Source organism: Lithobates pipiens, unplaced genomic scaffold, assembly GCF_037356315.1.
Source record: "Lithobates pipiens isolate NorthernLeopardFrog02 unplaced genomic scaffold, aLitPip1_a1.2 Scaffold_23, whole genome shotgun sequence".
NCBI classification, from domain to species: Eukaryota; Metazoa; Chordata; class Amphibia; order Anura; family Ranidae; genus Lithobates; species Lithobates pipiens.
This window is the reverse complement of record NW_027507785.1, coordinates 194,809,704-194,826,563: the sequence shown is the minus strand read 5'-3', so window position 1 is coordinate 194,826,563 and position 16,860 is coordinate 194,809,704. Positions and strand designations below refer to the sequence as shown.

The 16,860-nt window shown below is 41.8% G+C and overlaps 1 protein-coding gene across 2 annotated transcripts in view; it reads right to left on the bottom strand.

The window, feature by feature from the left end:
• The window catches only part of KIF14 (kinesin family member 14), a 121,671-nt gene that overhangs the window by 49,980 nt on the left and 54,831 nt on the right, over positions 1-16,860 (bottom strand). Inside the window, exons 19-22 of one of the 2 annotated variants that reach the window (XM_077452726.1) lie at positions 15,082-15,214; positions 14,313-14,406; positions 12,663-12,795; positions 1,490-1,590 (exon numbers count right to left, since the gene is read on the bottom strand). In XM_077452726.1, the coding sequence (XP_077308852.1) occupies positions 1,490-1,590; positions 12,663-12,795; positions 14,313-14,406; positions 15,082-15,214 (461 nt within the window). Of the gene's footprint in view, positions 1-1,489; positions 1,591-12,662; positions 12,796-14,312; positions 14,411-15,081; positions 15,215-16,860 lie in introns of both variants that reach the window. The other variant, XM_077452727.1, reaches the window with a different exon arrangement.

The following is a 16,860-nucleotide window of genomic DNA, read 5'->3' as shown; positions in this document are numbered from 1 at the left end:
ATCTACACACACCTCTCTTTTTTGCTTAGAGAGGCACTACAAGTATTCACACGTCAATAGGGTTTCCCCCACCGCTCCTGTGTGAATCCAGGCTCGTCATACTGCCTTCAGTCTAGGTTCACACAGGAGCAGTGCCGGAATCCGCATGCGATTTGGACAGATTTTACACCGCATTGCTGTTCAAATTTCATGCGATTCTCTGCAGTGCAATTTGAGCCCATTCAAAAGGTATTGGTAATAGGTATCGCCGAGTACTTGAGCACAAGTATCGGTACTCGTACTAACCGATAAAAAAAAAAACAGTATTGGTGCGACCTTACAATATATTTTGTGAATTATCCATTCCATTGTCCTATTACCACAATTATTATTATTTACCACAAATATTTTTTATGAACTCAAATGGTATCATAATTTCATAGTATGAGATGTGTTTATTTAACCGGTTCCCGACCAGCGCACGCCGATGTACGTTGGCAGAATGGCACGGGCAGGCATATTGGCGTACAGGTACGTCCAATCTTTAATGCCGCCTTGCCATCGTGAGCGCGCCACCGGCGGCACGCTCGCGTGCCAGTCGGGACCCCCGTGAGTCCGGTTGCGGGTCCCGCGATCGTCTCACAGGGCGGCTGAATGGAGAAATGCCGTTGTAAACAGCATTTCCCCATTCGACCTAGCAACTAGTGACGCTGATCTCTGCTCCATGTGATTGGAGCAGAGACCAGTGTTCACTAAAACAAAGTCCAGCCACAGTTAGTAACACTCCCCTAGGAACACTTAACCCCTACACTGCCACCCACTGGTTAACCCCTTTACTGCCAATGTCATTTACACAGGAATCACTGCATTTTTTATAGCAGTGATTACTGTATAAATGACAATGGTCCCAAAAATGTGTCAAAAATGTCCGATGTGTCCGCCATAATGTCGCAGTCACAATAAAAAAAAAAAAAAAAAAAAAAAAAAAAAAAAAAAAAAAAAAAAAAAAAAAAAAAAAATCGCTGATCGCCGCCATTACTAGTAAAAAAATAAAAATAATAAAAAATTATTAATAAAAATGCCATAAAACTATCCCTATTTTGTAAACGCTATAACTTTTGCGCAAACCAATGAATCGCTTATTGCAATTTTTTTTTTAACAAAAATATGTAGAAGAATATGTATCGGCCTAAACTGAGGGAAAAATTTATTTTTTTATATATTTTTGGGGGATATTTATTATAACAAAAAGTAAAAAATAATGCGTTTTTTTCAAAATTGACGCTCTATTTTTGTTTATAGCGCAAAAAATAAAAACCGCAGGGGTGATCAAATACCAGGACGTCAATTTTGTTTGGGAGCCATGTTGGAAACGACCGCGCAATTGTCAGTTAAAGCGACGCAGTGCCGAATCGCAAAAAGTGATCTGGTCTTTGACCAGCAAAATGGTCCGGTCTGTAAGTGGTTAAACAGTTTAACAAATGTGTGTTGTAATGTCTCCACACTTTACCTGCGCCTCGAGAAATTAGACAACGATGATTTTGACAGATCTGGCTCCCATTCATCTGCTGGATCATAAAATATATCATCTTCCTTTGGACTGTCACGATTCTGCAGACATTGGAAACAGAAATGGGATTTTTACTTACAGTACCTTTAAAAACAATTTATTGGAGTACAGTACAGGAGACAGGCAAGATTCAGATGACTGGGATATAGCATATAACCTCCTTTATTGGTTGAACTAGAGGGATTTGTGTCTTTTTTTCAACCAGGCTATGTAGCCATGTATGTGAAATGGAAAAAGATTGGAACTTTGAATGAGGCATAATATTGGGCAATGAATAATTAAACATTTAGATTTATTTATTCCTTCTGCAGTGTTAAATATCCATTTTAGGACAGTAAATACATGCATAAATACAGGTTTTTGTAGCAAAAATGATTGTGACATATGGCATGGTGTGGAAGAATATCCTCCATGACAGAGTTCCCTGTAAAACTATATATCATATTGGGTCTAAAATGTATCACATTAAAGCGGTAGTAAACCCGCAATTTTTTTTTTTTTTTTAACACCTGCAAAGCAAAAGGCATAATGAGCTAGTATGCACCGCATACTAGCTCATTATGAAATACTTACCTTAGAACGAGGCCCCGACATCTGGCCCGATCCACGCCGAGGGAGCTGACATGCTCCCTCGGCGTTTCTTCCGGGTATCGTGGCTCCGGCGCTGTGAGTGGCCGGAGCCGCGATATCGTCACTCCCACGCATGCGCGCGGGAGATTTCATTCCGGCCGGCCGGCCACTGCCGGATTTTCAGGCCGAAAATCCCCTTCTGTGCATGCGCCGCTGCAGTCAGCGGCACATACCGAGGGGAATATCTCCTAAACCGTACAGGTTTAGGAGTAATTTTTTTTACCTACAGGTAAGCCTTATTATAGGCTTTCCTGTAGGTAAAAGTTAAAAAATTGAGTATACAACCACTTTAAAAATGTGGCAAACCGTCTGTAGGACATGGTGCGTAAGCTCAACGCGTTTTGTGGGACAGTGCTGACTCTTCAGGGGCTGATGGAACATCATTCTATAAAATTACAAATACATACAAGTAGCCAAGTCTAGTAAGTATACCTAAAAATTGGGAAAAGTAGTAAGTATGAAGGACCAAACTGACAATGCTGAAAATATTCACGTCAACTGTGCATAGAAACCAAAAGGACAAGGACTGTGAAAAAGGTTAGTCCTTTTACAACCAAGCCATATACTTTCATGCACCGTAGGTTTGGACCTTTTTACCTGCAATTTTGAGGGGATCTCTTTTGCGAGTTTTTACTCTCCAATTTGCCCGATATTATTTCACTTTTTCACTCTCACATGTTATTCATGTTAACCACTTTCAGACCGGACCATTTTGCTGGTCAATGACCAGAGGTCTTTTTACACTTTGGCACTGCGCTGCTTTAACTGGTAATTGCGCGGTCATGCAATGTTGTACCCAAACGAAATTTGCGTCCTTTTCTTCCCACAAATAGAGCTTTCTTTTAAAGGTATTTGATTGCCTCTGCGATTTTTATTTTTTGCGATATAAACGTAAAAAGACCGCAAATTTTGAAAAAAAATGATATTTTCTACTTTTTGTTATTAGAAAAATCCAATAAACTCAATTTTAGTCATACATTTAGGCCAAAATGTATTCAGCCACATGTCTTTGGTAAAAAAAAAAGTCAATAACTGTATATTTATTGGTTTGCGCAAAAGTTGTCACATCTACAAACTAAGGTACGTTTTCTGGAATTTACGCAGCTTTTAGTTTACGACTGACTATCTCATTTCTTGAGGTGCTAAAATGGCAGGGCAGTACAAAACCCCCCCAAATGACCCCATTTTGGAAAGTAGACCCCCTAAGGAAATTGATAAGTGGCATGTTGAGCCCATTGAATATTTTATTTTTTTGCCTCAAGCGATTGAATTTTTTTTTTTTTTTTTTTTTTTACACAAAGTTGTCACTAAATGATATATTGCTCACACATGCTATGGGCATATGTGAAATGACACCCCAAAATAAATTCTGCTGCTTCTCCTGAGTACGGGGATACCACATATGTGGGACTTTTTGGGAGCCTAGCCGCGTACGGGGGCCCCGAAAGCCAAGAACCGCCTTCAGGCTTTCTAAGGGCGTAAATTTTTGATTTCACTTCTCACTACCTATTACAGTTTTGAAGGCCATAAAATGCCAAGATGGCACAAAATCCCCACAAATGACCCCATTTTAGAAAGTAGACACCCCAAGCTATTTGCTGAGAGGCATGTTGAGTCCATGGAATATTTTATATTTTGCCACAAGTTGCGGGAAAATTACAAACTTTTTTTTTTTTTTTTTCACAAAGTTGTCACTAAATGATATATTGCTCACGCATGCCATGGGCATATGTGAAATGACACCCCAAAATAAATGCTGCTGCTTCTCCTGAGTACGGGGATACCACATATGTGGGACTTTTTGGGAGCCTAGCTGCGTACGGGGCCCCGAAAACCAAGCACCGCCTTCAGGGCGTTACAGTTTTGAAGGCCATAAAATGCCAAGATGGCACAAACCCCCCCCCAAATGACCCCATTTTGGAAAGTAGACACCCCTAAATTTAGGGGTACACTAGTGAGACTAGGTAATAAATGGCGGGTGCCCTGAAACTATAAAAAAATAACTAACCAACCAGCGTCACCTGTAACAGTTATATGGTGATCACTGGTGAAAGGGTTAACTAGGGGGCAATCAGGGGGCAATCAGGGGGCTTTATGCGGTAGTATATGGGGTCCCTGGCGCTATAAAAAGCTGCGGCGAACCTAAATACCTACCTGCCTAACTAGCGTCACCTGTGACACTAATACAGCGATCAGAAAAACAATCGCTTATTAGGCTGGGTTCACACTGGAGCGATGCGGGAACGCCACGAATCCGCGGCGGGTTCCCGCATCGCATGCCTCCCGGCGGCAGTTCACACTGCCCTATGCGAACTGCTGGGAGTGTCAGTGAAATGTTAATGACACCCTCAGATCAGTTCGCATATCGCAGTGCGATCTGCAAACTCGGATCGCATGGTGTAAACACCCATGCGATCCGATTCTGCTGCGGACCAAAAAAAGGGTCCCATGCGAGTTTGCGGCGGGTGCGGCGGGTGCAACGCGAATTCAGCCATACTATCTGTATGGCTGAACTCGAATCGCACAGAGATCGGATGTGATTTGCACTGCAGTGCGGTGCGAATCACATCCGTTCTCATAAACCGCTGCAATGTGAACCCAGCCTTAGTGACACTGGCGACGGGGGGTGATCACGGGGTTAAACCTTTATTGGGGGGGTTAGGGGGGTACCTTAGAACTAAAAGGGGGCTAACCCTAACTGCACGAATCCGCGGCGGGTTCCCGCATCGCATGCCTCCCGGCGGCAGTTCACACTGCCCTATGCGAACTGCTGGGAGTGTCAGTGAAATGTTTATGACACCCCCAGATCAGTTCGCATATCGCAGTGCGATCTGCAAACTCGGATCGCATGGTGTGAACACCCATGCGATCCGATTCTGCTGCGGACCAAAAAAAGGATCCCGTGCGAATTTGCGGCGGGTGCGGTGCGAATTCAGCCATACTATCTGTATGGCTGAACTCGAATCGCACAGAGATCGGATGTGATTTGCACTGCAGTGCGGTGCGAATCACATTCGTTCTCATAAACCGCTGCAATGTGAACCCAGCCTTAGTGACACTGGCGACGGGGGGTGATCACGGGGTTAAACCTTTATTGGGGGGGTTAGGGGGGTACATTAGAACTAAAGGGGGCTAACCCTAACTGCCCTAACAGTTATTACAGTCACAAATTACACCAATGCAAAAAAAAAAAAATGCAATTGGTGTCACTGTGACTGGGGGGGGCAGGGGTAATTGGGGGGGGTGATCGGGGGGTGCGAGTGTGCCTGGCATGTTCTACTGTACGTGTGGTGTGTTGGTGCAACTCACCGATCCTCTCTCCTCGGTGCCGGAACAAAAAATACCGACACGGAGGAGAGATTACATCACTTCCTCTCCTGTGAGGAGAGGAAGTGATGTCGTGGAGCATTTCTATTCGTCGGGAGCGATCGCGAGGGGGTGGCCATGAATGAATGGCTGCCCCCTCATCCCGGATCGCTCCCGAACGAATGCCGACCGCCGCAGGCACCGGGGGGGGGGGGGGGGGCCCGATCGGGCCCCCCACCCGCGGGAAGGCAGGGACTTATATATACGCCCATATGCCTGCCCGTGCCATTCTGCCGACGTATATCGTCGTGCGGCGGTCGGCAAGTGGTTAATACACTCATTTCCATATTTCCTCATTCCAATCACTGTTTTTGGGCCAAGTCAAATCCCACACCAGCACAAACTTAATCTCACTTCACTTGGTCATGGGCTCCTCCCGTTTCCTTTACACATATGAGAATATATTCACTTATATTTTCAGAAATGCAGCCCATCGATCACTCTTTGGTAACCTCCCCCACCCAGGAGGAATTTACACATGTTCTCGGCTCCCTCAGCATGCTCCCTTCTCAGCTCCCGCAGTGGACATTTGTTTACAGTCCTTGTCCTTTGGTTTCTACACACAGCTGATGTGCATAGCAATTAATTGCCTCAAACCCCAATTTATCCTACACCCATATGTTTCAATGATGACATCTCACACTAGACTAATTCAAATTGTTTTTGGGCCTTTTATTTAATATGGGGCTTACAAAGAAGAACAAACTGCATGCCTACTGGTCCACCAACTCCATGCTGATATTATCTGCTGTCATGTCCAGGACATGCTATGACACGATTATGGGTTTCCAACATTTTAATGACAATTCGCAGCACACCCCCCCCCCCCCCCCCCCCCAAGATCATCCCAACTATGATAAATTGTATAAAACATGCCCCCTAATAAACCCTTTTTTTAAAGCGATTTGCTGAAGTGTTTGTCCCAGATCAAAATTTGTGTGGGCGAATCCCTTATCCACCTTACTGGCCAGCTGCAGTTCAAACAATATATTCCAAGTAAGAGGGCCAGGTACGGGTTGAAACTGAATAAACTTTGTGATAGAGCCACTGGATATGTGTACACCTTCTGTGTGTATGAAGGCAAAGACTCCCAGCTCCAGTCCCCCAATTGCCCAACATATATCAGAACCAGTGGTAAAATTGTTTGGGACCTTGCATACCCCTGTTCAAAAAAAAGGATGTTGTTTATATGTAGACAATTACTACGGCAGCTTGCCCCTTTTTCGTAACCTGTATCGTGAAAAAACCCTGGCCTGCATTACCTTCAGAAAAAACAGGAAGGGCTTCCCACAGAATTTGTTATCAAAAAGACTACAAAAGCGGGGAACTCAAATTTATGAGGAATGAGGAAGTGTTGGCTATGATGTGGAGGGACAATAAAGAGGTCTACCATCCACAATGACAGCTTGGTGGAGATTCAGAGAAGACATGGCCCCATTGTAAAGCCCAAATGTGTCCATGATTATAATCTGTTCATGGGGGGGGGGGGGGGGGGTGGATTTAAATGACCAGATGCTACAACCATATTTATCAACCTAAAAGTCCCATTACTGGTAAAAAAAAAGTTTCATTTCATCTTTTTCATATGGCCATGTTTAACCACTTGACCACTGGGCACTTAAACCCCCTTAAAGATTAAGTAAACTCTCCCACTCTGATGCTTCTTTTCATTTAGTCCATTATAATAAGTAATTATCAAACTATAGCCACTGCAATCCAGCCCAAATCTCATATTACTCACTGTTTAAAGAAACTTTAAAAATCTTGCTTCCAGGGGTTAGGCAGCGCCATCTTAAGTATTGTTTTCTGAGTCCACAGTGGAGTGCATTTCCGCCCTTGCATTGAGCACTTCCTGTACTGTTAGCCAAGCCTCCTTCTCAATCTAACTTTTCTAAGGCAACCCTGCTTTCCTGTTCATAGCGGACTTGTTTTATTTCATAGTATTTACTTGTGCTGATTACCTAGTGTTTGCCTGTATGAGTCCAATCAGCTTCAGCTGATAAGACTGCAGTTATTTCTGTCCCATGCCCTGCTTTACACTGTATGCGAGGTCACATGGTGTGTAGAAGCAAGCTCTGAGTGATTAGCAGCCTCCTGGGAGTTCAGTGCTGTGTGCCAAGTCCTGATAACAGATAGATAAGACAGAGTGTGCCGTAAGTCAGGGGAGATATGGGCATGCTCAGTGACGTCATTTTAAAGAACAAAAAGGATTACAATAATACTAAGCAAGTAAGGAGATATCTACAAGCAGTGTTCATTAGGGTTTTTTATGCCGATTTACATGGGACAAAGTTGTGGGGGAGAGTTTACAACCACTTTAATAACTAGACCAATTTTCAGCTTTCATTGTTCTCAAATTTTGAATGAAAATTACTCAATCATGCAACACTGTACCTAAAATGAAATTGTCCTTTTTTCACACAAATAGAGCTTTTTGGTGGTATTAAATCACCGCTGGGTTTTTTATTTTTTGTGCTATAAAAGAAAAAATTCTGTGAAAAAAATGAATTTTTCTTTGTTTCCGTTATAAAATTTAGCAAGTTAGTAATTTTTCTTCATAATTTTTGGGCAAAATTTATACTGCTACATACCTTTGGTAAAAATAAGTACAAATTGGTGTATATTATTTGGTCTGTGTGAAAGTTATAGGAGTCCACAAGCTATGGTGCCGATATCTGAAAATTGATCATACCTGATGCACTGACTGCCTATCTCATTTCTTGAGACCCTAACATGCCAGAAAAGTACAAATACCCCCCACATGACCCATTTTTGGAAAGAAGACATTCCAAGGTATTTAGTAAGAGGCATGGTGAGTTTTTTAAAGTTTTGTCATTTTTCCCATAATTCTTTGCAAAATCAAGATTTTTTTTTCTCCCACAAAATTGTCATATTATCAGGTTATTTCTCACACACAGCATATGCATACCACAAATTACACCCCAAAATACATTTTGCTGTTACTCCCGAGTATGGCAATACCACATGTGCAAGACTTTTACACAGCGTGGCCACATACAGAGGCCTAACCTGCAGGGAGCACCCTTAGGCGTTCTGGAGCACCCAGGCCAATTCTGACATTTCTCTACTACGTGTAAAAATCAACATTTATTTGCTTACATAGAACCCCAAAACATTATACATGTTTTTTAGCAAAGACCCTAGAGAATACAATGGCGGTCGTTTTATTATTTTGCACTGTATTTGCGCAGCAATTTTTCAAACGCTTTTTTTGGAAGAAAAACTGTAACGTTAGCCCAATGTTTTTGTGAAAGATGAAGTTACGCCGAGTAAATAGATACCCAACATGTCACCCTTCAAAATTGCACACACTCGTGGAATGTGGCGCCAAACTTCGCTACTTAAAAATCCCCATAGGCGATGCTTTAAAAATTTATACTGGTTACAGCTTTTGAGTTACAGAGGGGCCAAAATTATTTCTCTCGCTCCAACGTTCGCAGCGATACCTCACATGGGTGGTTTGAACACCGTGTTCACATGTGGGAAGGACTTACGTATGTGTTCGCTTCTGCATGCGAGCACCCGGTGACAGGGCGTTTAAAAAAATAATATTTTATTGTTAATTTTACTTTATTTTAGTTTGACACTTTTTCCCCAAAAATAAAATGTTTTGATCACTTTTATTCCTATTACAAGGAATGTAAACCTCCCTTGTAATAGGATTATGGCATGACAGGTCCTCTTTACAGTGAGATATGGGGTCAATAAGACCCCACATCTCACCTCTAGACTGGGAAGCCTGAAATAAAAAAACGATTCTGGCTTCGATCGTAGAGGTGAGTCGGTAGAAGCACCGGAGGGTGGCGGGAGGGGGGGGATGCAGAGTATTGGCAGGGTATTGCTGGGTATTGGCAGGGCATTGCAGAGTTTTGGCAGGATCTCACACGTGGTATTGACATACATTCGGCTACTCCTGAGTATTTTGGGGTGTAATTGCAAGTATGCATATGCTGTGTGTGAGACCTAACTTGTTAATATGACAAGTTCGTGTAAAAAAAAAAAAAAAAAAAAAAAAAAAAATATATATATATATATATATATATATATATATATATATATATATATAAATAAAAAAAGGTCTTAAATTTTCCCATGAATTGTGGGAAAAAATTACAATTTCAATAAACTCACTATGCCTCTCAATAAATACCTTGGACTATCTACTGTTTGAAAAAGGGGTCATTGTGGGGGGGGGGGGTTATTTGTATTTTCCTGGCTTGTTAGTGTCTCAAGAAATTAAATGGGCTGTCAGTACATCATGTGTGATCAAATGTTCAATGATTAGCACCATAGCTTGTAGACTCAAACTTTCACACAGACTAAATAATATACACTAATTTGGGCTATTTTTTACTAAAGATATGTAGCAGTATAGAATTTGTCCCAAATTTGCTAAATTTTACAATAAAAAAAAAAAAAAAAGTGTTTAAAAATTTTCACTCTTTTTTTGCTTCTATCCCAAAAAATAAAAAGTGATTAAATACCATCAAAAGAAAGCTCTAGTTGTGAAAAAAAATTATAAAAATTGTGTTTGGGTACAGTGTAACATGACTGAGTAATTGTCAAAGTGTGAGCACTAAAAACTGAAAATTGGTCTGGGCGGGAAGGGGTATAATTGCCCTGTATTGAAGTGGTTAAAGTGTTTTATGCACCATCCTGAGGAAGTTGTCAGTTTAGCGCCATGAAACACATTGACAACGTATTATACTATTCTATGAGCAATAAATAATCAATTTCTCAGCTTCTCCTTCAGATTTGGGCGCCTTTGCTGAAACCGGTTTCCCATCTTTTGGGGCTCAAACATCTTACAGTGGCCTCTGTGGAGAGGAGAGCAGGTTTGCAGTCATGAATTGAGAAGGTGGTGGAGACAAACTCTAGTTTGTATCCTTAGGTGACAGGCCAAACCCAAAGGTCAGGAAGGCCCTTAAGATGGCGACAAATGCTGACAGATGGCACCCCAATTGAATTGGGGGTGCCAAGTCATCATACAGAATGCTTAGAAACTGGCTTAGCCGGCTTTTAAACCAAAGCATTGAAAATGCTTTCCTTGTGTAGGCTTGGAAGATGAGGCCCATGGGGAACAAAAGGAACTATTCCTCCACAGGAACCTTAGCCTTGCATTTACTCAGTAACAGGGTGCGCTTACCCCTCTGACCTTTTTGATGAAAGAGTCAAGTTCCTCACCAAAGAGGTTCTCCCACAAAGGAAAGCCTTTTCAGTTGCTTTTAGCATTCAGATTTCACTGACCAGTATATAAGCCATCAGGTCTGCACATTTAAACAGAAAGGAGTCCCACTCCAGACACTGGAAATACTGGAATATCACCTGGAGCACTTATGTAGGGGTCCTCAGAGCTTTTTATTGTCATTGTGCACTCATCTAAAGTTACTTGCATTTAACCAGCCTTCTCTGAATCTGCCTATATCAATAAATAGTTAGTTATAGTTATGTACACTTGCATAGCAACCTAAACAAAATGTAATCTACCCGGCCATGCAAAAGAATAGCTGCCTTATGTGTCAGATGTTACTATCAGAACAGACCTAAATCGGACCGATCATGTGAAAGGGGCCTACAGCTGCTTTCACACTGATGCCCAGCAGTTTACCTGCATCTCAACTGACCTTGACGTTGGCTGGTACTGCTGGCGGGTACTGGTACTAGCTGGTACTGCTGGCGGGTACTGGTGCTGCTGGCTGGTACGTGTACTGCTGGCTGGTACTGCTGGCGGGTACTGGCACTGTTGGCTGGTACTGCTGGCGGCTACTGATACTGCTGGCGGCTACTGATACTGCTGGCGGCTACTGATACTGCTGGCGGCTACTGATACTGGCACTGCTGGTGCGTGGTATTGCTGGCGACTGGTACTGGCACTGCTGGCGACTGGTACTGGCACTGCTGGCGACTGGTACTGGCACTGCTGGCTGCTGTCTGATATCACAGGAAGCATGTGGCTACAGTAGAGAGCAGAGCCGATGCTTCCTGTCACAGGCAGAGTACGTCTGGTATCACTCCGCCTGTGAAGGGCCGGTGCTATACAGGAAGCATCGGCTCTGCTTCCTTTAGCGGGTCAGTTCCGTTGTTGCCGCTGATGCTCGGAGATGGCGGGTCGGGAACCTGCAATCTGGGCTTGCCGACCCACCATCTCAGAGCAAGACGGGGCGGGCCACATGGGAGGGCCACCGGTTGGGCACCCCTGGTATAGGAGATATCTCCATAGACATACAATATGGGAGCCAAGTAATCATGAAAGTCGCACCATAAAATCACTTTACAAAAACCATTTAGAATCTTTATACATTTTATGCTATAGTTTCCCTTTACATTTTCAGTCCATTAAAATACCTATATGCCAGTAATTCATCCATATCGAATTCCAAAATCCCTTCTAAAATGACTAGGATTTACTGTGACTCTGGGCTGAATTTACAGGCCTAACTGAAAGTTCAGATGACAAAGTGCATCTGTACAATTACAGTTAATTGCACAAGTACCATTATAGCTAAAGGATTAGACTTCAAAATACTGAGTGCCTTGAAAGATCCGGAGTCCCACTAATGTTTAGAAGTGGGTTGTAGGAGAGGAACCTGTAAGGGACTTGCAGGAAAAGTGTGCTTAGAAGAACATGTCGTATTGCCCAGAGCAAAGGATCTTTTATTTTCCAACCATGGACAACAGAAATGTTAATTGAAAATTAATTTGTTTCTATGGACAACAAGATGTTCTTGTTATAAATTTTTTCATACTTAAGCACCCATGTTCCTTAATAGCTGGAAACTAAGCAGATAACTTATTCTCTTTAACCATTCTCTAGAACAGCGTTTCTCAACTCCAGTCCTCAAGGCATTCCAACAGGTCATGTTTTCAGTATTTCCCTCAGATGAAACAGCTGTGGTAAATACGAAGGTAGTGAAACTGATCAAATCTCCTTTTCAAAATAATGGAAAGCCTGAAAACATGACCTGTTGGGGTGCCTTGAGAACTGGAATTGAGAAACCCTGCTCTAGTCCTCTTCCCATGTTCATGCTGAATAACATTCAGTTTTGTTTGGTGGTCGATGTCAACACTCATGCTAGGTATTCAACTTATCAATCACCTCATATAAATCCTTCATGGCAGCCAACTTATATTCAAACGTATCCAGATTCCAGAATGTTACAATTCCCAGCTTAAGGTTTCTGACTTGGACTTGTACTGAAGGTTGGTTTTCTTTATCAGTCACTTCATGTCTGGGACAAAAAAAATTGCAATATTAGAGGAATTTCTGGAATAAGGAATTAAATAAAACCCCAAACAAGACGCAAACTGATTTTCCCTGACTTCATGGCTAAGCTCTGAAAGGTCCATTTGTTCCAGAAACCTGGCAAGTCACATTTTAAGCAAGGATTTGTTCTTTCAAAGCATTTTATTCTCCCTCACATTTTATTTTTTACAGTGCTGAAATTATTTTGGTTAATGCACTCTTCTACCTTTAAAACCAAACTCTTGGATAAAATTAACCCTCCAAATCATGGCAGCCGTTTTGACATCACTGTAAGGGAGGAGACTGCCGCAGTGTTAATAGCAGTCTCCAACAAATGGTTTGCAGATTTTTTGGTAGATTTTGAGACTGAGCAGATCACTAGTTTAAACAGTTATGATCTTGGGGCATACAGCATATAACCTAAAAAAACAAAAACAAACAAAAAAACCCTTCTCTTCCTTCTTACCTGGCTGCAATTATCAGGAATTTACAGCTATCTAAATAGATACAGCTAGGACTTGTTGCATATCTCAGAAGCAGATACAGCTTTTGTGTCAGTATTAATAAGAATTACAGTAATAAATAATGTTCCTAATTAGCCCTTTATTAACCCTAATGGGCCATTTTGCTGTTTTTTTTATACATTTACCATTATTTTTAAAATCATTTTGTTCCCTCATTTTTTTAGTCAAACATGTATAAAAAAAAAAAAAAGTGTAAAAAAACTGTCATGCATCACAACATAAAAATTCATTTTAGTGTCAGTGTAACCAGGAAAAATGAAAGTAGAACTACAGGCAAAACTTTTTTTTTAAATTTTGGATAGAGTAAGGGAGGCCTATTACCCCTATCAGATTTTAATTATACATTTGTGTCCTATTGCCGAGCTTTCCCTACAGGCTTGTAGATATTTTGTGCCACTGTAGGTGAAAGGCAGACAGTCTCCCCCCCCCCCACTGGGGTAAGATTGTCATTTGTTCTTAGGAAGCAGGTCGGGGGGGGGGGGGGGTCTGAAAAGAACTCCTCCTCTTCCCTTAGGGAGACCCAGTGGTTCTTCTGGTCTTGATCCCTATTTTTGAGGGGCTGTTAAAAAGCACAATTCTTCTGGATCGGCCCAGCTCTCACAGAGAAGCATTCGCAATGTTTCTTCGGATTACGAGGCCCGGGTACCATTCATTTAGCCCATTACAAGACATCAGAACGGATCCGGTCAGGATGGCTGGCTCTCAAAGGATTACTGCCCGTGGAGCTCAGCACAAAACATCCTTACTTGTGCCCAACACCTTAGACACTGGCGGACTCCCAGCAATGGAAGGGGTTATATGGGGGAAGTACACGCCTTAAGGGGCATGCCAGTGTCCAGCACCTGATGGTCCGATATAACCCACATAGTTATTACTATGGCTTTGTGTCCCCTGATGTAATAAAAAAAAATTAGGTGTTATAGTAAAGAAACTGTTAAAACCCTTCATATTTAAATGCTAAGCTTGCATTACCACTTACCTACTGAATACAGTATGCTTTCGGAGTTTGGCACTAATTGTGTTGGCCTCCTGAATCATGACAGACAGTTTCAATGAACTCCAAGTAGGTGGAACTGAATAAGAGAACCGGGTTACAATTAGTTATATACTGGTGGTACCCTATTCACCGATATAAAGAAAGACTGAAATATGTGTTTTGTCTCCCTCTCATAGATGTACATATATCTATACATTTACACTAAATATATCTCTATCTCTGGGACGTGGGTATATTTGAAAATATAGACAAAAAATGTAATGGAAAATTCCACAAATTTCATTTATATCTGTATTTGACCATTTTAATTTCATAGATTGCCTTTAAAATAAAAAATTTACCAAACAGTATTGAATGTCTAGGTTAGTTTAAATGCCTTTCTACACGAAGCATTTCAGGTATCTTGCATATGAGTGGCTGTTCAATGTAAAAACCAGCATCTTTACTCCGCACAGACTGCCAGGTGCAGCATACAGCCTCCCATACACATTAATGGCTGTATGCTGCTTTACTCTGGTATAAGGCAGTGTTTTCATAAGCATGAGTACAGCATACAGGCATATGCAGAAAATGGAAAACGTCCTGTGTTTACAAACGCATACCATATACTCAAATTCAGCAGTGCACAGGATTTCAAGTCTGTGAAAGGCTGAATGCTGCACCTTGGCTGCCCAGGTTCAGGAAATACATTAGCATGGCCAATCAACCATTTGCAAGGACCCTTAAAATGCTCTTCAAAGCACACGCTTACAGTTAGCTGACACGCTCCTCTGTCTGTTATTCTTCTCTTTTTGCAACATCTGGACTTCCCCAGCAATTTTTTGCTTTTCATCCTCCAGTGCTTGCAAAATCTTGGCATGGCGAACTGTATGATCTTCTAACGCCTGCCCAAGTACATAACAGAAGAATAAAAAAAAAAAAAAAAGGGGGGGGGGGGGGGTCTTAAAATTAAGATGTTGCAATTATTATAATGTACAAATAAATTAAATAGATCATATCATTTATTTTAGAAATGTACTTAAAGTGTATGCAAATCTTAGCAATGAAATCATATTTTCTCCATTTTGGACTGTTAAATATTCATATGAAGCATTTTGTTAGTTCTGCTTGATAAGTGACAAACACTCATCAGTCTGATCAGGAATTGATGTTCTGTGTTATCCCAAAGGAGGCTATTTAGCCCTCTCAATTCTTAACATGAACGGCAGTAGAGATCTGAGAGTAGGAGTGGTTAAGTAGTTCGGAAAAAGACACTGGGAGGGCTGACAACTCTCAGTCCAAAAATGCTGCGTGTCACAGGCCAAACAGGATCAAGAGCTCTGTGCATTTTCTGGCAGATCAACAGGTTTTGTTTATGTGTAGGGTTTTTTAACCCTTTCACTGTCACCAATATAAACCATACAACCAACAGCATGGGGAGTGGTTTACACACACACACACACACACACACACACACACACACACTCACGTGTGAAAATCTGACAGACAATCTGCCTGCTGGGAGCCCTGGATGAAGAATCCCTAACCCCAGCCGTACACGCGGCAATACTCTGATTACTTTATGTAGCCCGTAAACTGATAGCCCAGCTATGGATCACGCCCAGGGTACCCAGCAGCCAACAGTGGATTGATCAGGTTAATAGAATGCTGATACGTGAAAAGCTGACATATCAGCATAGGAACGCCCCCCAAAAATTATATAACCTTTGGCAAGACTGGCTTGACCTCCCAGGTCTGGCGCCGCACCAGTTGATTCAAAAGAGGTTGCTACAGGGCTGACCCGACCTCAACCTTCACCATGGGATCTATACTACCAGTCTAGAGCTTCTGTACACAATTATTTGGGGCATGTTGTTGAACAATGTTAGGGTGAGGGTGCTATGCACGCCACTACTCCCATATGTTATGATTCTCAGGGATTTCTGTCCCCCCCCCCCCCCCCTATACTGTTTTCTCTTTTCTTTTTTATCTAACATAAAAAGAAAACAAAAAGTCAAAAAATAAAAATGAACGGAAGGCTTCTCCTTCTCCCTTTTTTGTAAGGATGTCCTGATATATGACAACTTTTCTTATTTGTCTGTATACCAATGCTTCTGTTTTACTTGGTCAAACTAAATTGCACCCCTTTGCTTTATTCCCTATGTGGAGATTCTGCATGTTATCCAGATTCAATACTATGTACGTTGGTGCACTGCATGGTCGATGTTACGGATGTCTTGTATTATTAGGTTTTCTAATAAAAACTTTTCTGATTTAAAAAAAAAAATCTGACAGACAAGCAAACTGTCAGCTGGGATCATTCATGGGGTTGTACAGCTTCCATACAACCTAGCAAGCCCCACTATCCCAGACCAGCATGCTGCATGTCGCATTTGATATTGCATTTATGTGCCCCTAAAATGAACTTAATATTTATTTCTAAAATTTTCACATGAACCAATTGCGTCAATTTTGTGAGGCATAAACTGGAACTACCACTATTCTATTTCTCCAGGGTGTCTGCATTCAGAAAATTAGTTTTGGGGGGTTT